This window comes from Dromiciops gliroides, chromosome 1 (genome assembly GCF_019393635.1).
Source record: "Dromiciops gliroides isolate mDroGli1 chromosome 1, mDroGli1.pri, whole genome shotgun sequence".
NCBI classification, from domain to species: domain Eukaryota; kingdom Metazoa; phylum Chordata; class Mammalia; order Microbiotheria; family Microbiotheriidae; genus Dromiciops; species Dromiciops gliroides.
Window position 1 is genome coordinate 76,855,186 of NC_057861.1, and position 13,713 is coordinate 76,868,898.

The window sequence follows — 13,713 nt, forward strand, 5'->3', positions numbered from 1 at the left end:
CGCGGGGTAGGGGCGGAGAGCAAGGAAAAAGAGTGGCCAGGAAGAAATAAACTTGCACGCGAGAGGCGGGACTGGGATGCCGTTGAGCGGAGGGAACGTCGCGCGCGTGCACGCGCGTAAGTAGTCGACGCCGCCGAGGACGAGCCCGTCGCAAGATGGCGGCGGCCATGCTGGGCCTCGGAGTTCTGTCTGCGCAGCGGGCGGCGGTAGCGGCTCGGGCAGTGGCGGAGTCGGCTACGGTGCCTGAGGCCGAGGCAGTGGCTCCCCTGCAGCCCCACCGGCACTAAGTGGCAGTCTTCTTTCCCTCCGTACCCGGTCCGCTGGAAACAAGCCGGCCCTCTCCTTCCCTCCCTGCCCCTGCCCTGCCCGCCTCCCTCGGTGCCGCCTCCCTGCCCTGCCCAGCCCGCCGGCCCCCGGAATGGAGTTGCCCGGGGGCCCCGGTATGGCGGGGCCCAGCAACGTCCCTGCTTTCCTGACCAAGCTGTGGACCCTAGTGAGCGATCCGGAGACAGACCCGCTAATCTGTTGGAGCCCGGTGAGGGCCTGGGGCGGGCTTGGAGTGACGGTTCCTCCTCTTCCCTTAAAGCCTGGCGAGGGCCTGGGGGTGTGCAGAGTGGTGGTCCTTCCTCAGCTGCACCCGGGGCGGAGGGGGCGGGGGCGCTGGGTGACGGCTCCTCGTTCCCCTTTGGAGGCTGGAGAGGGGCTGGGGCGCATGAGGTTTTCTTCTCCACTGCTGCGCGGGGCGGCGGGGGCGGGAGGGACACGGAGTGACTGCGCCTCGTCCCCCTTTGGAGACGAGAGAAGGGCTGGGGTTCACCGGGGGGTGCTCCCCCCATTGCTGCACCAGCGGTGGGGGACAGTGCAGGAGGAAAGTGGTGGTGCACGCGGTTACTGCGCCTCCTCCGCCGGAGCCGGGCAAGGGACGGGAGACTCCGGGCATTTTGGTCCCTCCTCTGCCCAATGGGGCGTACTGCGCCTCCTCTCCTGAAGCCTGGCTAGGGACTGGGGCGCTCAAGGTTGTCCCTCCTCTGCTGCACAGTTAGGGGTAGGAGGAAAGTGGCATGGAGTTACTGCGCCTCCGAACAGAGCAGCATTTGCTAAGAGTGGGGGGATGGGAGGACTGTGGTGGGAGACCCTCATTTGTTGGTATGGTCTGGAAAGCTGTTCCCCGGCCCCTGTGAGATGCTCTCACAACTCAGCCCCTGTATCGAAGGAGAGAGACCCTGTCTCTGGTCACTAGATTTAGAGAGGGAATTTTCGGGGGAGGGCACCCTTTACCACAAGACATCCACTTGCTAGAAGTCTTATCAGTGGGTACCCTGGGCACCTTACATTCTTGGAGGGATGAAGGAGGAGGCTTTAACGGTCAGTAATGTAGGACTTGAAGATCTGTAAGGTCACTTCCAACTCTAAAATCCTGTATCCTAAGTTAGAGCCTGGTAATAAGGATAGATAGTATTGACTTGCTCCTTTCTTAGAGCTTCGGGAAGAAAGCTGTGAACTAAATCTTCATCTGCCAGAATTACAGCAAGGGAGGCATTAGATTCCACCTTGTTTATCTTTCATTTAGGGTGGAGTTGGAGATGTTCAGGTCACCTACATAGAGCAGTTAGGTAGCACAGTGGTTAGGATACAGGGACTAGAGTTGGGAAGACCTGAGTTCACATTGGGCCTCAGACACAGGAGTTGTATGACTCTGGACAAGTCACTTAACATCTGTTGCCTTACCTGTAAAATGAGCACCCACCTTCCAGAGTTGTTGTGAGGATCAAATGAGATACTGTTTCTAAACCACTTAGCACAGTGCCTGGAGCATATTAGGCACCCAATAAATGTTAGCTATTATGATGATCATCATTATTATTATCTCTTCCATTACATTCTGTCTTATAAAAGTAGAAATGTGGAAGGGAGAGAGGAATAAGGTGGTAGCCATGCCTAACAGCTAGGTGATACAATAGATAGAGTACTGGACCTGGAGTCAGGAAGGACTGAGTTCAAGTTTGGCCTTAGACACTTAATAGCTCTGTGACCCTGAGCTTGTCACTTCACCTAAGCCTGCATTGTGTCCTCATCTGTGAAATAAGGATAATAATAGCACCTACCTCCCAGGACTTTTGTGAGAATCAAATAGGATCATATTTATAAGGCACTATGTGAATCATAGCTATTGTTATCATATTAAAGCCTTACTAACTTTAAGATTCAGGGGTGTAATCCACTGAGAGATATCTGTCCTCCCCACCCCATGGGCAACCAGCCATATAGTTTGTCCCAGGCTAAGACCAGACTGAGGTAGGTAGAAGAAAAAGTTTTCTCCTAGGCCCATGGAAGTAAAGGTGAACAGAAAGAACCGTTTTGGAGCCCTTATTTTTCCTCGATCATACTTGTCAGAGTATGATCACTCCACTTGGATCAGCCATTTGTCAGAGTGGTTAAGCCTAAGCTCTTCCTGACTAAGCTTCCTAGTTGTCCAGTTGCTATTCAACTGATATCTGCCTTGGATGGGTAGAACCAAAAAGAAATGGGCTGGGCCAGGCCTTCTCATTCCTTGGTCCTTACCTAACTGTGAGACAACTAGAAAAGTATCTCTGTCAGTCTCAACAAGCCCAGAGTTTCAATAACAAACACCATTCCCAGAAAGTCATACTACACAGTAATTAATGTATGTGTTGGCAGGGCAGTAGAAATATATGGCATGATTTGGCCCCAAACATTGGGCTGTGCCATGTTAAACTAGTGGCTGGCTATATGGGAAAGTTCAGTAATAGAAAATTGAAAACAAAATATGAAAGAATCTTAGGTGTGAGAAGGAACATCCAAAGGGCTAAGAAGCTGGTTTTTCTGTTTTTGTTGATGCTTGACAGAAAGCACTACACAGCCTCACTGCCTAAGGCAATCTCACAGCTGGGCAGCTCTGATTTGCACAAATAAATCGGGAAATGCATCTGAATTCTAGATCAAAACTTAACTGGGTAGGAGCTGCTGTTTACATTTTTGCAGTGATGTCCCAGGATACTCTGTAAATCCCATAGAAACCAGGTGTTTAGGGTTCAGGGAGAAAGAATATCTGGCTCCTCCCCACTTTTTGAGGATGGACAGTCCGTATACTCTGAAGAGTAAATATAAACTATCTTAATCTGGCAGGATCTGGGTCTCTGAACATAGCCCCCGATGAACTAAAATAATCACCATGTGAGTTCCTCACTCACCGTGAGATACTTGATTTTTCTTTCTCAAATCAGTCCCTTGAGAAACCAGGAAAAGGAAATCCTTTATGTATCAGCTCTTAAGCCTTCCCTAAGCCCAGTTTGAAACTCTCAGGCCAGGCTCACTCTGCTTACGAGGTGGTGGTGTTGTGTTGTTTTGTTTTGCAATTAAACTGAGTTTCCTGTTTATTTTTCTTTCATTCTCTTGGTCTAAAAGATTATTTTGAAAAATGCCATCTAAGAGATCTAGAAGTTAAGCTTTCCACAAATAAGTGCTTCTTAAGAATATAATTTTATATATCCCCTGTGATCTCCTGGATGTTAGTGTTTTTCATAAGTGAAATCTTGTGGTGGGCTGTCCCTGGCTATGTTGCCCACCTCTTATTCTTAACATTAGTCTGTCTAAAAGTAAAATAGCTAAATCAGGAGTTAGTAGGTAAACAGTAAATGCTTAAATAAACAGTAAGTGCTTCCAGTGTGCCAGACACAGTGCTAAGTGTTGCAAATACAAAGAAAGGCAGAAGATGTTCCCTGCTCTCAAGAAGCTCAGAATCTGATGGGGGGGGGCGGGGGAGGCCCCCCCCCCCCCCGCGGCGGCGGGAAGGATGCAAAACTATGCACAAACAAGCTATATATAAGTTAATTTGGAAATAGTCAACAGAAGGAAGGCATTAGCATTTGGAGGGATTGGGAAAGGCTTCCTTTAGACGGTCATGTTTTAGCTGGGGCTTGAAGGAAGCTAGTAGCCAGAGATGGAGAGGTTCTTCATCATTAGAAGTCTTTAGACAGACACTGGGTGGTTATTTTGGGGGTGCTCAATAAAGAAGATTCTTTATTCATATAAATGCAGAACTGGATACTCTCTGATATCCCTTCCAGCTCTGAGATTCTGTGGTTGTGGGTGTGATAAATTACAGGGAAAATGTTTGCTTAGTTTCCTTTCTTCTGTGACTACCACTTCAAGGGCCACCTTGGATTTTTCCTTCAACCATCCTTTCTACATCATGAGTAACTTCCTTCATCATCCTTTCCTTATCATGAGTAACTCAAAAGAAACCATTTTAAAACCCTTTGCTGTCATTCCTGTGGCCCAGTTGTTTTGTGAGCCCCCTTCATTAGATCTGTGGTTCTTCTCTTTAATTAGGGTTATGGACAGCTGAAAGGTGAGTATCCAGGGTGCACTGAATGGTAGTGGTCTTTCAAAGAAGCCTACTTGCTTGAAATTTACAGGAGAATCTAGCTGGGGAAAGTCCAAGTGCTAGGGGATCTGCTATGGGGCTGGGCTGGCCAGGCCTCAGTTTCCAGACCAAGCTGGAAGAAAACTCCAGAGAACTAGTGCCAGAAGTTGTCACTAGTTTAAGCTGAAAGGAGACAGTTTAAGCGGGATCTCTAGATTTCTGATGAGGTAATATTCATGATCCTTGAAAGAATCATACTTGACTGGACACTGAACCAAAGTGAACAGCGATGGCTCTAGCCTTCTTAGAGCTCCCAGCCAACTTTGTTACCTATTCATTGTATTGTAACCCTTTCCTCCTCTGGTAGAAATGCAAAGTAGGGTTGGGACCAAAACCCACTTGTGGCCTCTTGGCTGATCTTGCCTAGTCAGCATCCTGGTTAGGCTGAGATTGGTGCATAATATGGCTGGTCAGATGCCAGTGATGACAATGCAGAAATGAGTGCTGAGTTGAGACAAGAAAGGGACATGGATTGGTACAGGCAACACAGAAATCCATTCCTATCCAAGCCAGGCATCATACCACAAAACTCCTGAGCTTGGCAGCCCAGCATTCAAAATAAATGGGATATCTTCTACTTCTGTGGTCAAAGAGGCTGCCCTACCTTCTTGGAACAAGACCTCTAGTCAAGAACCTCTCTACAGAGTTTACTATCCTAGGTCCCTCCCTACTAGGCTGATAAACTTTCTCTGTGGGAACATCAGCTTTCCAGGGCAGACCGCCCATTTGACAGATGAAGACGAATAAGGTTACCAGGTAGCTAAGTGACTTGACTACAACAAATGCCTGCCAGCCCTTAACTCTCCAGGCTGTTGCTCCACCTAACACCTCAGGTAGATGTTTCAGTGAGGCTTGTTAAGGAATGATGTACCTTTCCTAGGAATGATAATCTTATATCTAGAAGGTTTGCAGGTCAGTCCTGTCTGGAAACAGGGGAATTGTCTAGGTGGCCTATAAAAAACATGGAATTCTAACTCTTCTTGCCCATCCAAATATTGGGAGAAAGCAGAATAAGTCACCATCCTCAAGAACAAGAGAGAGGTTTTGATGACTGCTTCATTCCTGTAGGTAGGGTATGTTTTTAATTTCTTTCTCATTCCTACCCCCTTAGTAAATATTCCATTGAATATAGGATCTTTTTCCTGAGCATCTAAAGTCATCTGGAATTTATGGTCTCTCTTGTCCTCCCCAGAGTTGCTCTAAAGTATGGTTCCACCTTGCTGCCTACCTAGGCCTTTAGTGACCTTGAGGTCAGGATCAGAGTGAGTGTGTGTGTAGATATGAGAGCAATCCTTTTAAAATTTCTAGCATTGGAAATGAAGGAGATAGTAAAAGCTCATCCCCTGTTGTCTCCATTTGAGAGTCTGTTATTATAACTTTGAACATCCTCCTTGCACCCACTGGGGAGGTAGACTTTTGTCCCAGCTTATCTTTTACAATTTCTTCTGGCTTTTTAGCCCACCTTTCTCTGAATTAGATGTTCTTGATACTCTAAAGTTGTCACGTTGTAGATAGATCACTCGCTTTTCAGGAGTATCTTGTCTCTGTGACCAAGATCATAAGCTGCAAAGATCCCTGTTGAATATGTCAGTAACCTGAGTGGAAGTCATCTCTCTTGGGGTCATGAGCCCTGTCTTGCCAGCAATCCAGCCAAACAGGAAGTATCTGACAAATATTGAAGGTATAGATAGGCAAGAGTTAAAATCTAGGGAGTTAGGACAACTAGGCAGTACAGTGGATAGAACATTGGGCCTTGAGTCAGGAAGATCTGAGTTCAAATTTGGCCTCAGACACTAGCTGTGTGACCCTGGGCAAGTCACTTAACCCTGTTTGCCTCAGTTCCTTAACTATAAAATGAACTGGAGAAGAAAATGTCAAAGCACTGCAGCATCTTTGCCCAAAAAATCCCAAACAAGGTCATAAAGAGTCAGACACAACTGAACAACAACAAAAGCTAGGCAAATAGTGTCCACATCCTAGAAGTCAAAGTTGAATAAAAAGCTTTATTAGCAATAGGGTAAGTTTTGGTTCTAAGGTAGTGACTGTTTGTCCTCTTTCCTGTTTAATCCTACCTACTATATATGGAGCAGCTCTGTGTTTTACAGTATGGCATTTTAGCCAGAAGGAGAATAAGCCTCTTGACTGAGACCAGGGATATAGATGAAGGCATTACCTCACACCAACCTGTAGCTGACATCCCAATACTTCTGAAGCTAGAAGAGCCACCATTGGGTGAGAACTTTCAAGTGGACCCCTGTCAGTTTTTTGTTTGTTTTGTTTTGTTTTGTTTTGTTTTTGTTTTGTTTTTTTAAGGAGTAGACAGTATGGTGTGGTGGAACCTGTAGCTAGTCTTAGAGTCAGGAGGATTTGAGTTTGAATCCTGCCACATAGAAAATAGAAATAATAGCATCTACCTCACAGAATTGTTGTGAGCTTCAAATGAGAGGGTGTATGAAAAGCACTTTGGCAAACTCAAAACAAAGATATTTATTGTGGTTTGTGAGGATCAAGTTTCAGTTGTAGATAGAAGTTTTTAAAGTGTATTTCCATGTCAGATGTTCTGCAGAGCTACTCTTGATTTCAACAAGGGACAGAAGAGCCAAATTCCCATTACTGTCATTGATCGGTACCATTAGCAGTCCTGTGGGCACTACAGCTAGCTAGCTAGCTAGCTAACTGGCTGTTATTTTTCTGGGCTTCTTAGAAACTAAGTCTTAAACTGCTGCTCACATTGGAATGATTTGTTTTGGACCCTTTTACTTCTTCCCCTCACAATTGATAGCCATGCATACAGTATTGATGCACATGATACTGGCTATCACCACCATCATTTTCATTATTATTACTTGGAGGAAGCTTAGAGTTTAAAGGTCTAGGATCCTGCAGCTGCTGGTAACAGGTGTCTTTAATGAATGAAAATGAGTGAATGAACAAAAGGGCTTTTATTAAGTGCTTACTAAGTGCTGGGGATACAGATGAAAAAGAAAAAGTCCTCTTTACCTGTTCAGAACTTTTATTCTAATGGGAGAGGTCTGGAAGAAGCACTTTGGTCTGGAAAGTTTCTAAGTTCTTAGAGTAGGGCCACTGGGGTGTAGATTGACACCTTTCTTCCAGAAATGGTGGCAGAATTGGTTCAATCTTGGTTCCAATGCTTAGCACCTGTACCAGGTACTTAAATGCTTGTTGACTTGGTTCATACTCCCAGAACTGGGTAAGGAAGAAAAGAAAAGGTATGGCTGTGCACAGCAGCAGGACAGTGAAGGATGTAGCTAAAGAAGAGGGAGTGAGGTGAAATGAAGCATGGCTGAGGATTTTTTGAAATCTTGAGCCCCAGGATAGATGCTGTCTGGTGTTGGAATCTAAAACCTTTAATGTCGCTTAAATTTTCACACCTAAATGCGAAGCTCAGAATAGTGGAATTTCTGAGACCAGACTCTTGATCTTGTCCTAAAACAGGGAGGGATCTCAAAAGATCATCTCCCTTATCCCAGCATTCAGAAAAAGGGCACATTTACCAAACAAACAGGCAGCTGACTCTCTTCTCCAGAACTGAGAGCCAAGCATGGAAGAATTTTTAAATCCTTGATATGAAATCACTGTATTTAGAGCTTGAAGTGTCCTTAAAGATCAAGTCCAACCCCTTCATTTTACAGAAAATAAAATTAAGCAGGAAGTGTGAGTTCAAATCCTGGCTCTGATTCTCACTACTTATAGGAGTAATTTACTCTTTCTGTTCCTCTGTTTTATCATCTGTAAAATAGAGATATGCCTTGGACCACCATCCTCACAGGACAGTTTAATGGAAAGGTTTTTGGAAATCTTAAAGTGCTGTATAAATGAGTAATTATTCCCATCCCTTGTTATCCTCTTCTATTGATAAATGTCATCCTATACCCAACCAAATGTTGTTGCCCTTCATAGAAGCCTAGAGGTGGAAAGAACCTTGGAAGTCATGTGGTTCAATGCGGGAACCCCTTCTAAAGTATCTACGACATTTGGTCATTTAGCTTCTGTTTAAATACAGTGATAGGGAGCTCACTGCTATTCAAGATAAAGCTTTTATTAAGGGCTTACTCTGCACCGGGCGCTGTGCTAAGCACTGAGGATACAAATGCAAGCCTTCCTCTTGGCTGGCACTCTAAAGGGGACAAGGTGTCTGGAGAGCAAGAGCAGGGAAAGTAGCAATCCAGAGGCTACTAAAGGAAGTCAAGTGAAGCCAAATGTGGCTGGACCCTTCAGAGAGTCGAGCCCTAGTTCTTCCCCTGAGACCAGACGGAATAATTCCAATCCTTCTTTCACATCAGAATCTGTAATAAAAGCCCTAGCAAAGAACCATGGGGGTGGGGGGGACAGCTAAGTGGTACAGTGGATAAAGCACTGGCCCTGGATTCAGGAGGATCTAAGTTCAAATCCAGCCTCAGACACTTGACACTTACTAGCTGTGTGACCTTGGGCAAATCACTTAACCCTCATTGCCCAACAAAAACAAAAAAACCCAAAAGACAAAAAAACAAACCAAAAAAAACCCTTTTGGGGCAGCTAGTGGCTCAGTGGATAAAGCACCAGCCCTGGATTCAGGAGTACCTGAGTTCAAATCTGGCCTCAGACACTTGACACTTAGTAGCTGTGTGACCCTGGGCAAGTCACTTAACCCTCATTGAACTGCCAAAAAAAATGAAGAAGAAGAACCACTGGGACAGGGGCCTTTCTTCAGTTGTTAGTCAAACCAGTGGGAGGGAATTGGGATATTGATACTGTACTGAAGACCTAATTATATACAAATACTGATGAGTACCCAATTATTGGGAGGCATTGTGAATGGCGTGGGGGTGGGGTGAGGATGAGCTAAGTCACAGACATAGATGGGACAGTTAGGAATGCAAGAAAGTTTAGAAAAACCAAGACAGGACAAAAATTGGAAATTAGAAAAGCAGATTAGGCGTTACTAACAAAGATGACAACGGTGAAAGTTTCTAGCCAAGACCAGGCTTTTTCTAGGATTATCTCAGGAACAGTGGAAAACAATGTCAGGTAATTCCCACCACTTTCACTTCTAACCACCCCACCCCCCCCCACCCCCGTCCCCCCCAAAAAAAGACCAACTCAGAACCATAAGGGACCATGCTCTAGGTTTGATGCTTCTAGGTGTCCCAACCCCTCCTCCCCCCATATTCAGTCCCAGTGGTACCAAGAATAAGATCCTTGCCTCAAGTTCCATGTCCAGGAAGCCTTGGTCCCAACTCTCCCAAACTCAGCCAGGACTAGGAAATAGGGATGAGCTCCTGGGCCACCAGAATCTCAACTCAGCTATTCCACCTATGACATTGGGAAAAGGCAGAACACAGAGAGTAAGATTCCAGGCTCAGGCACCCTATCCAGGACTGTGATTTCTTCCTTGATGTCCCACACCAAGACTTCTGGCTGCTATGCTGTTAATCAGTCATTTCAATCATGTCTAACTCTTTGTAATTTTATTTGGAGATTTCTTGGCAAAGATACTGCAGTGGTTTGCCATTTCCTTCTCCAGCTCATTTCACAGATGAGGAAACTGAGACAGAAAGGGTTATGTGACTTACCCAGGGTCACACAACTAGTAAGTGTCTAAGAACAGATTTGCAGTCAGGAAGATGACTCTTCCTGGCTCCATGACAGATGTTCTATCCACATAGCTACCTAGCTGCCCTCTGGCAGCTTTACCTCCACGACTAATAACTGAAAGCTGAGGGTGACTTCTTGTAGCTATTGACTCCTACTATGTCCTGACAACACCCCTTTTTACTTCTAAAAAGGAATAGGTTGATGAAAGGCAAGAAGAACTAAACATCTCACCTTCTATCAAATCAGATTAACTCTTTTCTTCCAAACTATTGAACATTCCCCTACACAATACACCCTTGTGGGGATAGTTTTTAAAGCATTGGTCAAAATTACTGAATTTTTCTCAATATAATTCTTGCATAAATATATCCACTTCTAAAAAATAAAAGCAAAGTTCAAGTCACAATCAACAAAAGAACATGTAAGATGGTGAATTTACTCCAACTGACAGTAAATGTAGTGTAAAGAGTAATCCAGCATGCACAAACAAGGTCCAGTTTGAATTGGCCTGTTTGGATCTGTCATCACAATTAGTCAGCATAGACTTATGACTCATGAGTTGTTATTGCTATGCTTATGGCCTTTGACATAAAATATAAATAATCATGAAGTTAATCATTGTGTAGATGTTAAATAACCTATGTTATTTCACAATAAAAATATAAACTGATTTTCAAGAAAAGTCATACTTTTTTAAAAAAGATACTGAAACAGGGGCAGTAGGTGGCACAGTGGATAAAGCACTGGCCCTGGATTCAGGAGGACCTGAGTTCAGATCCAGCCTCAGATACTTGACACTTACTAGCTGAGTGACCCTGGCTGGGCAAGTCACTTAACCCTCATTGCCCTACAAAAAGCAAAAAAAAAAAAAAAAAAAAAAGATACTGAAACAACTGAATAATTATAGATTATTGTTTGAAATGTTCAGTTAAGTTTAAATTTCATTGTTTTAAAATTATTATAAAAATTTTTATCAATAGATGTCTTATATTTTTGTTTAAGATTTGTGTGGGCTAAAATTAGAATATTTTTTCATCTACTTTAATAAAATAAGAGCTAATAAAACATAAATTGTGTAGCTCATTTTATTAAAAGGGGGAAGTCTAGGGGTAGCTAGGTGTCTAAGTGGGTAAAACAATGGCCCCGGATTCAGGAAGACCTGAGTTCAAATTCGGCCTCAGACATTGGACACTTACTAACTGTGTGACCTTGGGCCACTTAACCCTCATTGTCCCCAACAAAAAGCAAGGGGGGGGGGGATCTTGACAACTTATTGTCAAGGAGGGGTTTGGAAACCACTGATGGACCTGCCCTGGTCTTTCAACCATTTCTCATGTGTTATGGTTTCTAGACACTTCATCTTGTTTTCCTGCCTCTGGACATACTTTAGTTTGTAAAAACACAATCCCAGAATCACACACAGTGCTCTGTGGTTTGATCAGATCAAAGAATTTTCTCTGTAAAATGAAAGGTTTGGACTCTAAGACCTCTACAATCTTCTTTGGCTCTCCATCTATTATGCTATGACTACAATTGCCCTAGTACTTCTAGATTCTGCCTTCTTATTAATGAAACCTCAGGTTTAAGCCTCTTGCCTTTTAATTTAGTCCTTTGCAGAGTTGCAGAATAACTCATTGTTTTCTTTCTCATAACAGGCCTTTGGAGAGAGAAGACTCAAATTTGTCCCTATTTCTCCACCTACCCCCATCTTCTTCTGGATGGTTTAATTATATAGTTATTCTCTCTCATGTCCCTAGTACTGTGCTAGATATTGGGGGGGATACTGAGAAGAAATAGAATCCTTTTCCTTCTAAGGGCACACAGTAAGTAACATGATTAGAGAACAATACAAGACCACATGTAATTAGTGTACAGCTAATTGTATATCATTGTGGGCTGTGGGCTGGAGTCAACAGAGAAAACTTTATGGAGGAAGAGTGAGGATTTATACATGCATTAAAAGTCCCTTTGAGGTCTAGGTCTCATTCTTCGTAAGTTAGCTGTTGCCTAACATTATTTTTTTCCTGAATCTTCTCCACAGAGGTTGATGTTCTTTCATTCAGTTGTGTCCAATTCTTCATGACCTCATAGACCAGAGTATGCCAGGCCCTTCTATCTTCCACTATCTCCCAAAGTCTGTGCAAGCTCATGTCCATTGCTTCCGTGACACTATCCATCTCATTCTCTGCCATCTCCTTTTCCTTATACCTTAAGAGTTAGTCAACATCACGAACTTTTCCAGTGAGTCCTGCCTTCTCATGATGTGGGGAAATTATTTAAGCTTCAGCATCAATACTTGTTTCTTCTTTAAGTATTGACTGATTGGATTTCCTTGCTGTCAAGGAACTCTCAAAATTCTTCCCCAGCACCACAGTTTGAAAGTGTTGATCCTGTGGTGCTCAGCTTTCCTTATAGTCCACCTTTCACAGCCATACATTACTACTGAAAAACCATAGATTTTACTCTACAGCCCTTTGTCAGCAAGGTGATGTCCCTGCTTTTTAGTCTGCTGTCCAGATTTACAATAGCTTTCCTTCCAAGGAGCAAGCATCTTCTGAAAATATAGCAAACTTTAAAAAGCCATAGTACCTCCTAAGGATTGAGCTTAGTTTGGGAGGAGGGTGATTTTCTGAACTTTACATGTAATTTTTTAGTTACATTCCAGGTTCAAAATTACCTTTCTTGCTTTTTCTTGTTCAGTGTAGGGCACAGGCCTTTTGTCAGTCTTCATTGGCTCTTCATTGTCATTCCTCTTGAATCCCCAAATGGTCTACCTCTGTTGTGTCAGAACATTATTGTGGTTTTGGTTCCAATCCTAACCGGAAAATCATTAGCCACTTTTGCACCAATGATTTCATCTTTAAATAAAGTTCAAACACTTCCTAGTTCCATGCAGGTCATTAGTAAAGTTAATGAGAAATCACTAAATTCAGATCTGTTCACTGAGGGAATGTTGCCTTATCGACTCTTTCAACAAGTGTGCCCAGCTCTGTGCCAAGCAAGATGGAGGATATAATTACATTTATGGGTTATTTTACTCACAATAATTCCATCAAATAGGTAGGCCCATTTATGGATGAGCAGATGAGGCAACACAAAAGCAGGAGGCTATACTCCCTGTCTTCTGGTAGCTTATGGTCTAGTTGGGAACATAAGTTATATGTGAAAAAATTAAAGAGGAATAGGAGAGGGCAGCTAGGTGGCACAGTGGATAGAGCACTGGCCCTGGAGTCAGGAGGACCTGAGTTCAAATGTGAACTCAGACACTTAACACACACTAGCTGTGTGACCTTGGGCAAGTCACTTAACCCCAATTGCCTCACAAAAAAAGAAAAAGAAAGAAAAAAGAATAGGAGGGCAGTTAAATAAAGTGATTCCCTGATTATATGTAGCTTTCTGTATAGTAGGAGACATGTCCTGTTGGTCTTACCCAGTCAGCTACTAGGTGTGATAAAAGACCTTTTTCTTTTTTCTTACCTCTTTGATGTTAAGTTCTTGGAGTTGACCAGGCCTATCCTGATATCCTGGTAGAAATCATGGAAGACTTTCCAAATGTGCTTTCAGACCAGGGCCAGATGCCTCACTGCATTCTGGCAGTAAAATTGGAAAGACTTAAGTTTCACCTATCGACAGTATTCTAAGAGGAAAAGATAGCTAATATGCATGGT

General features: G+C 43.7%; 1 protein-coding gene across 1 annotated transcript in view; it reads left to right on the plus strand.

The window, feature by feature from the left end:
• The first annotated feature begins 111 nt into the window (after window positions 1-111).
• Window positions 112-13,713, plus strand: part of HSF1 (heat shock transcription factor 1) — a 76,882-nt gene continuing 63,280 nt past the window's right edge. Inside the window, 1 exon segment of the mRNA XM_043977165.1 lies at window positions 112-535. Coding sequence (XP_043833100.1) covers window positions 419-535 — 117 coding nt within the window. The 5' untranslated portion in view covers window positions 112-418.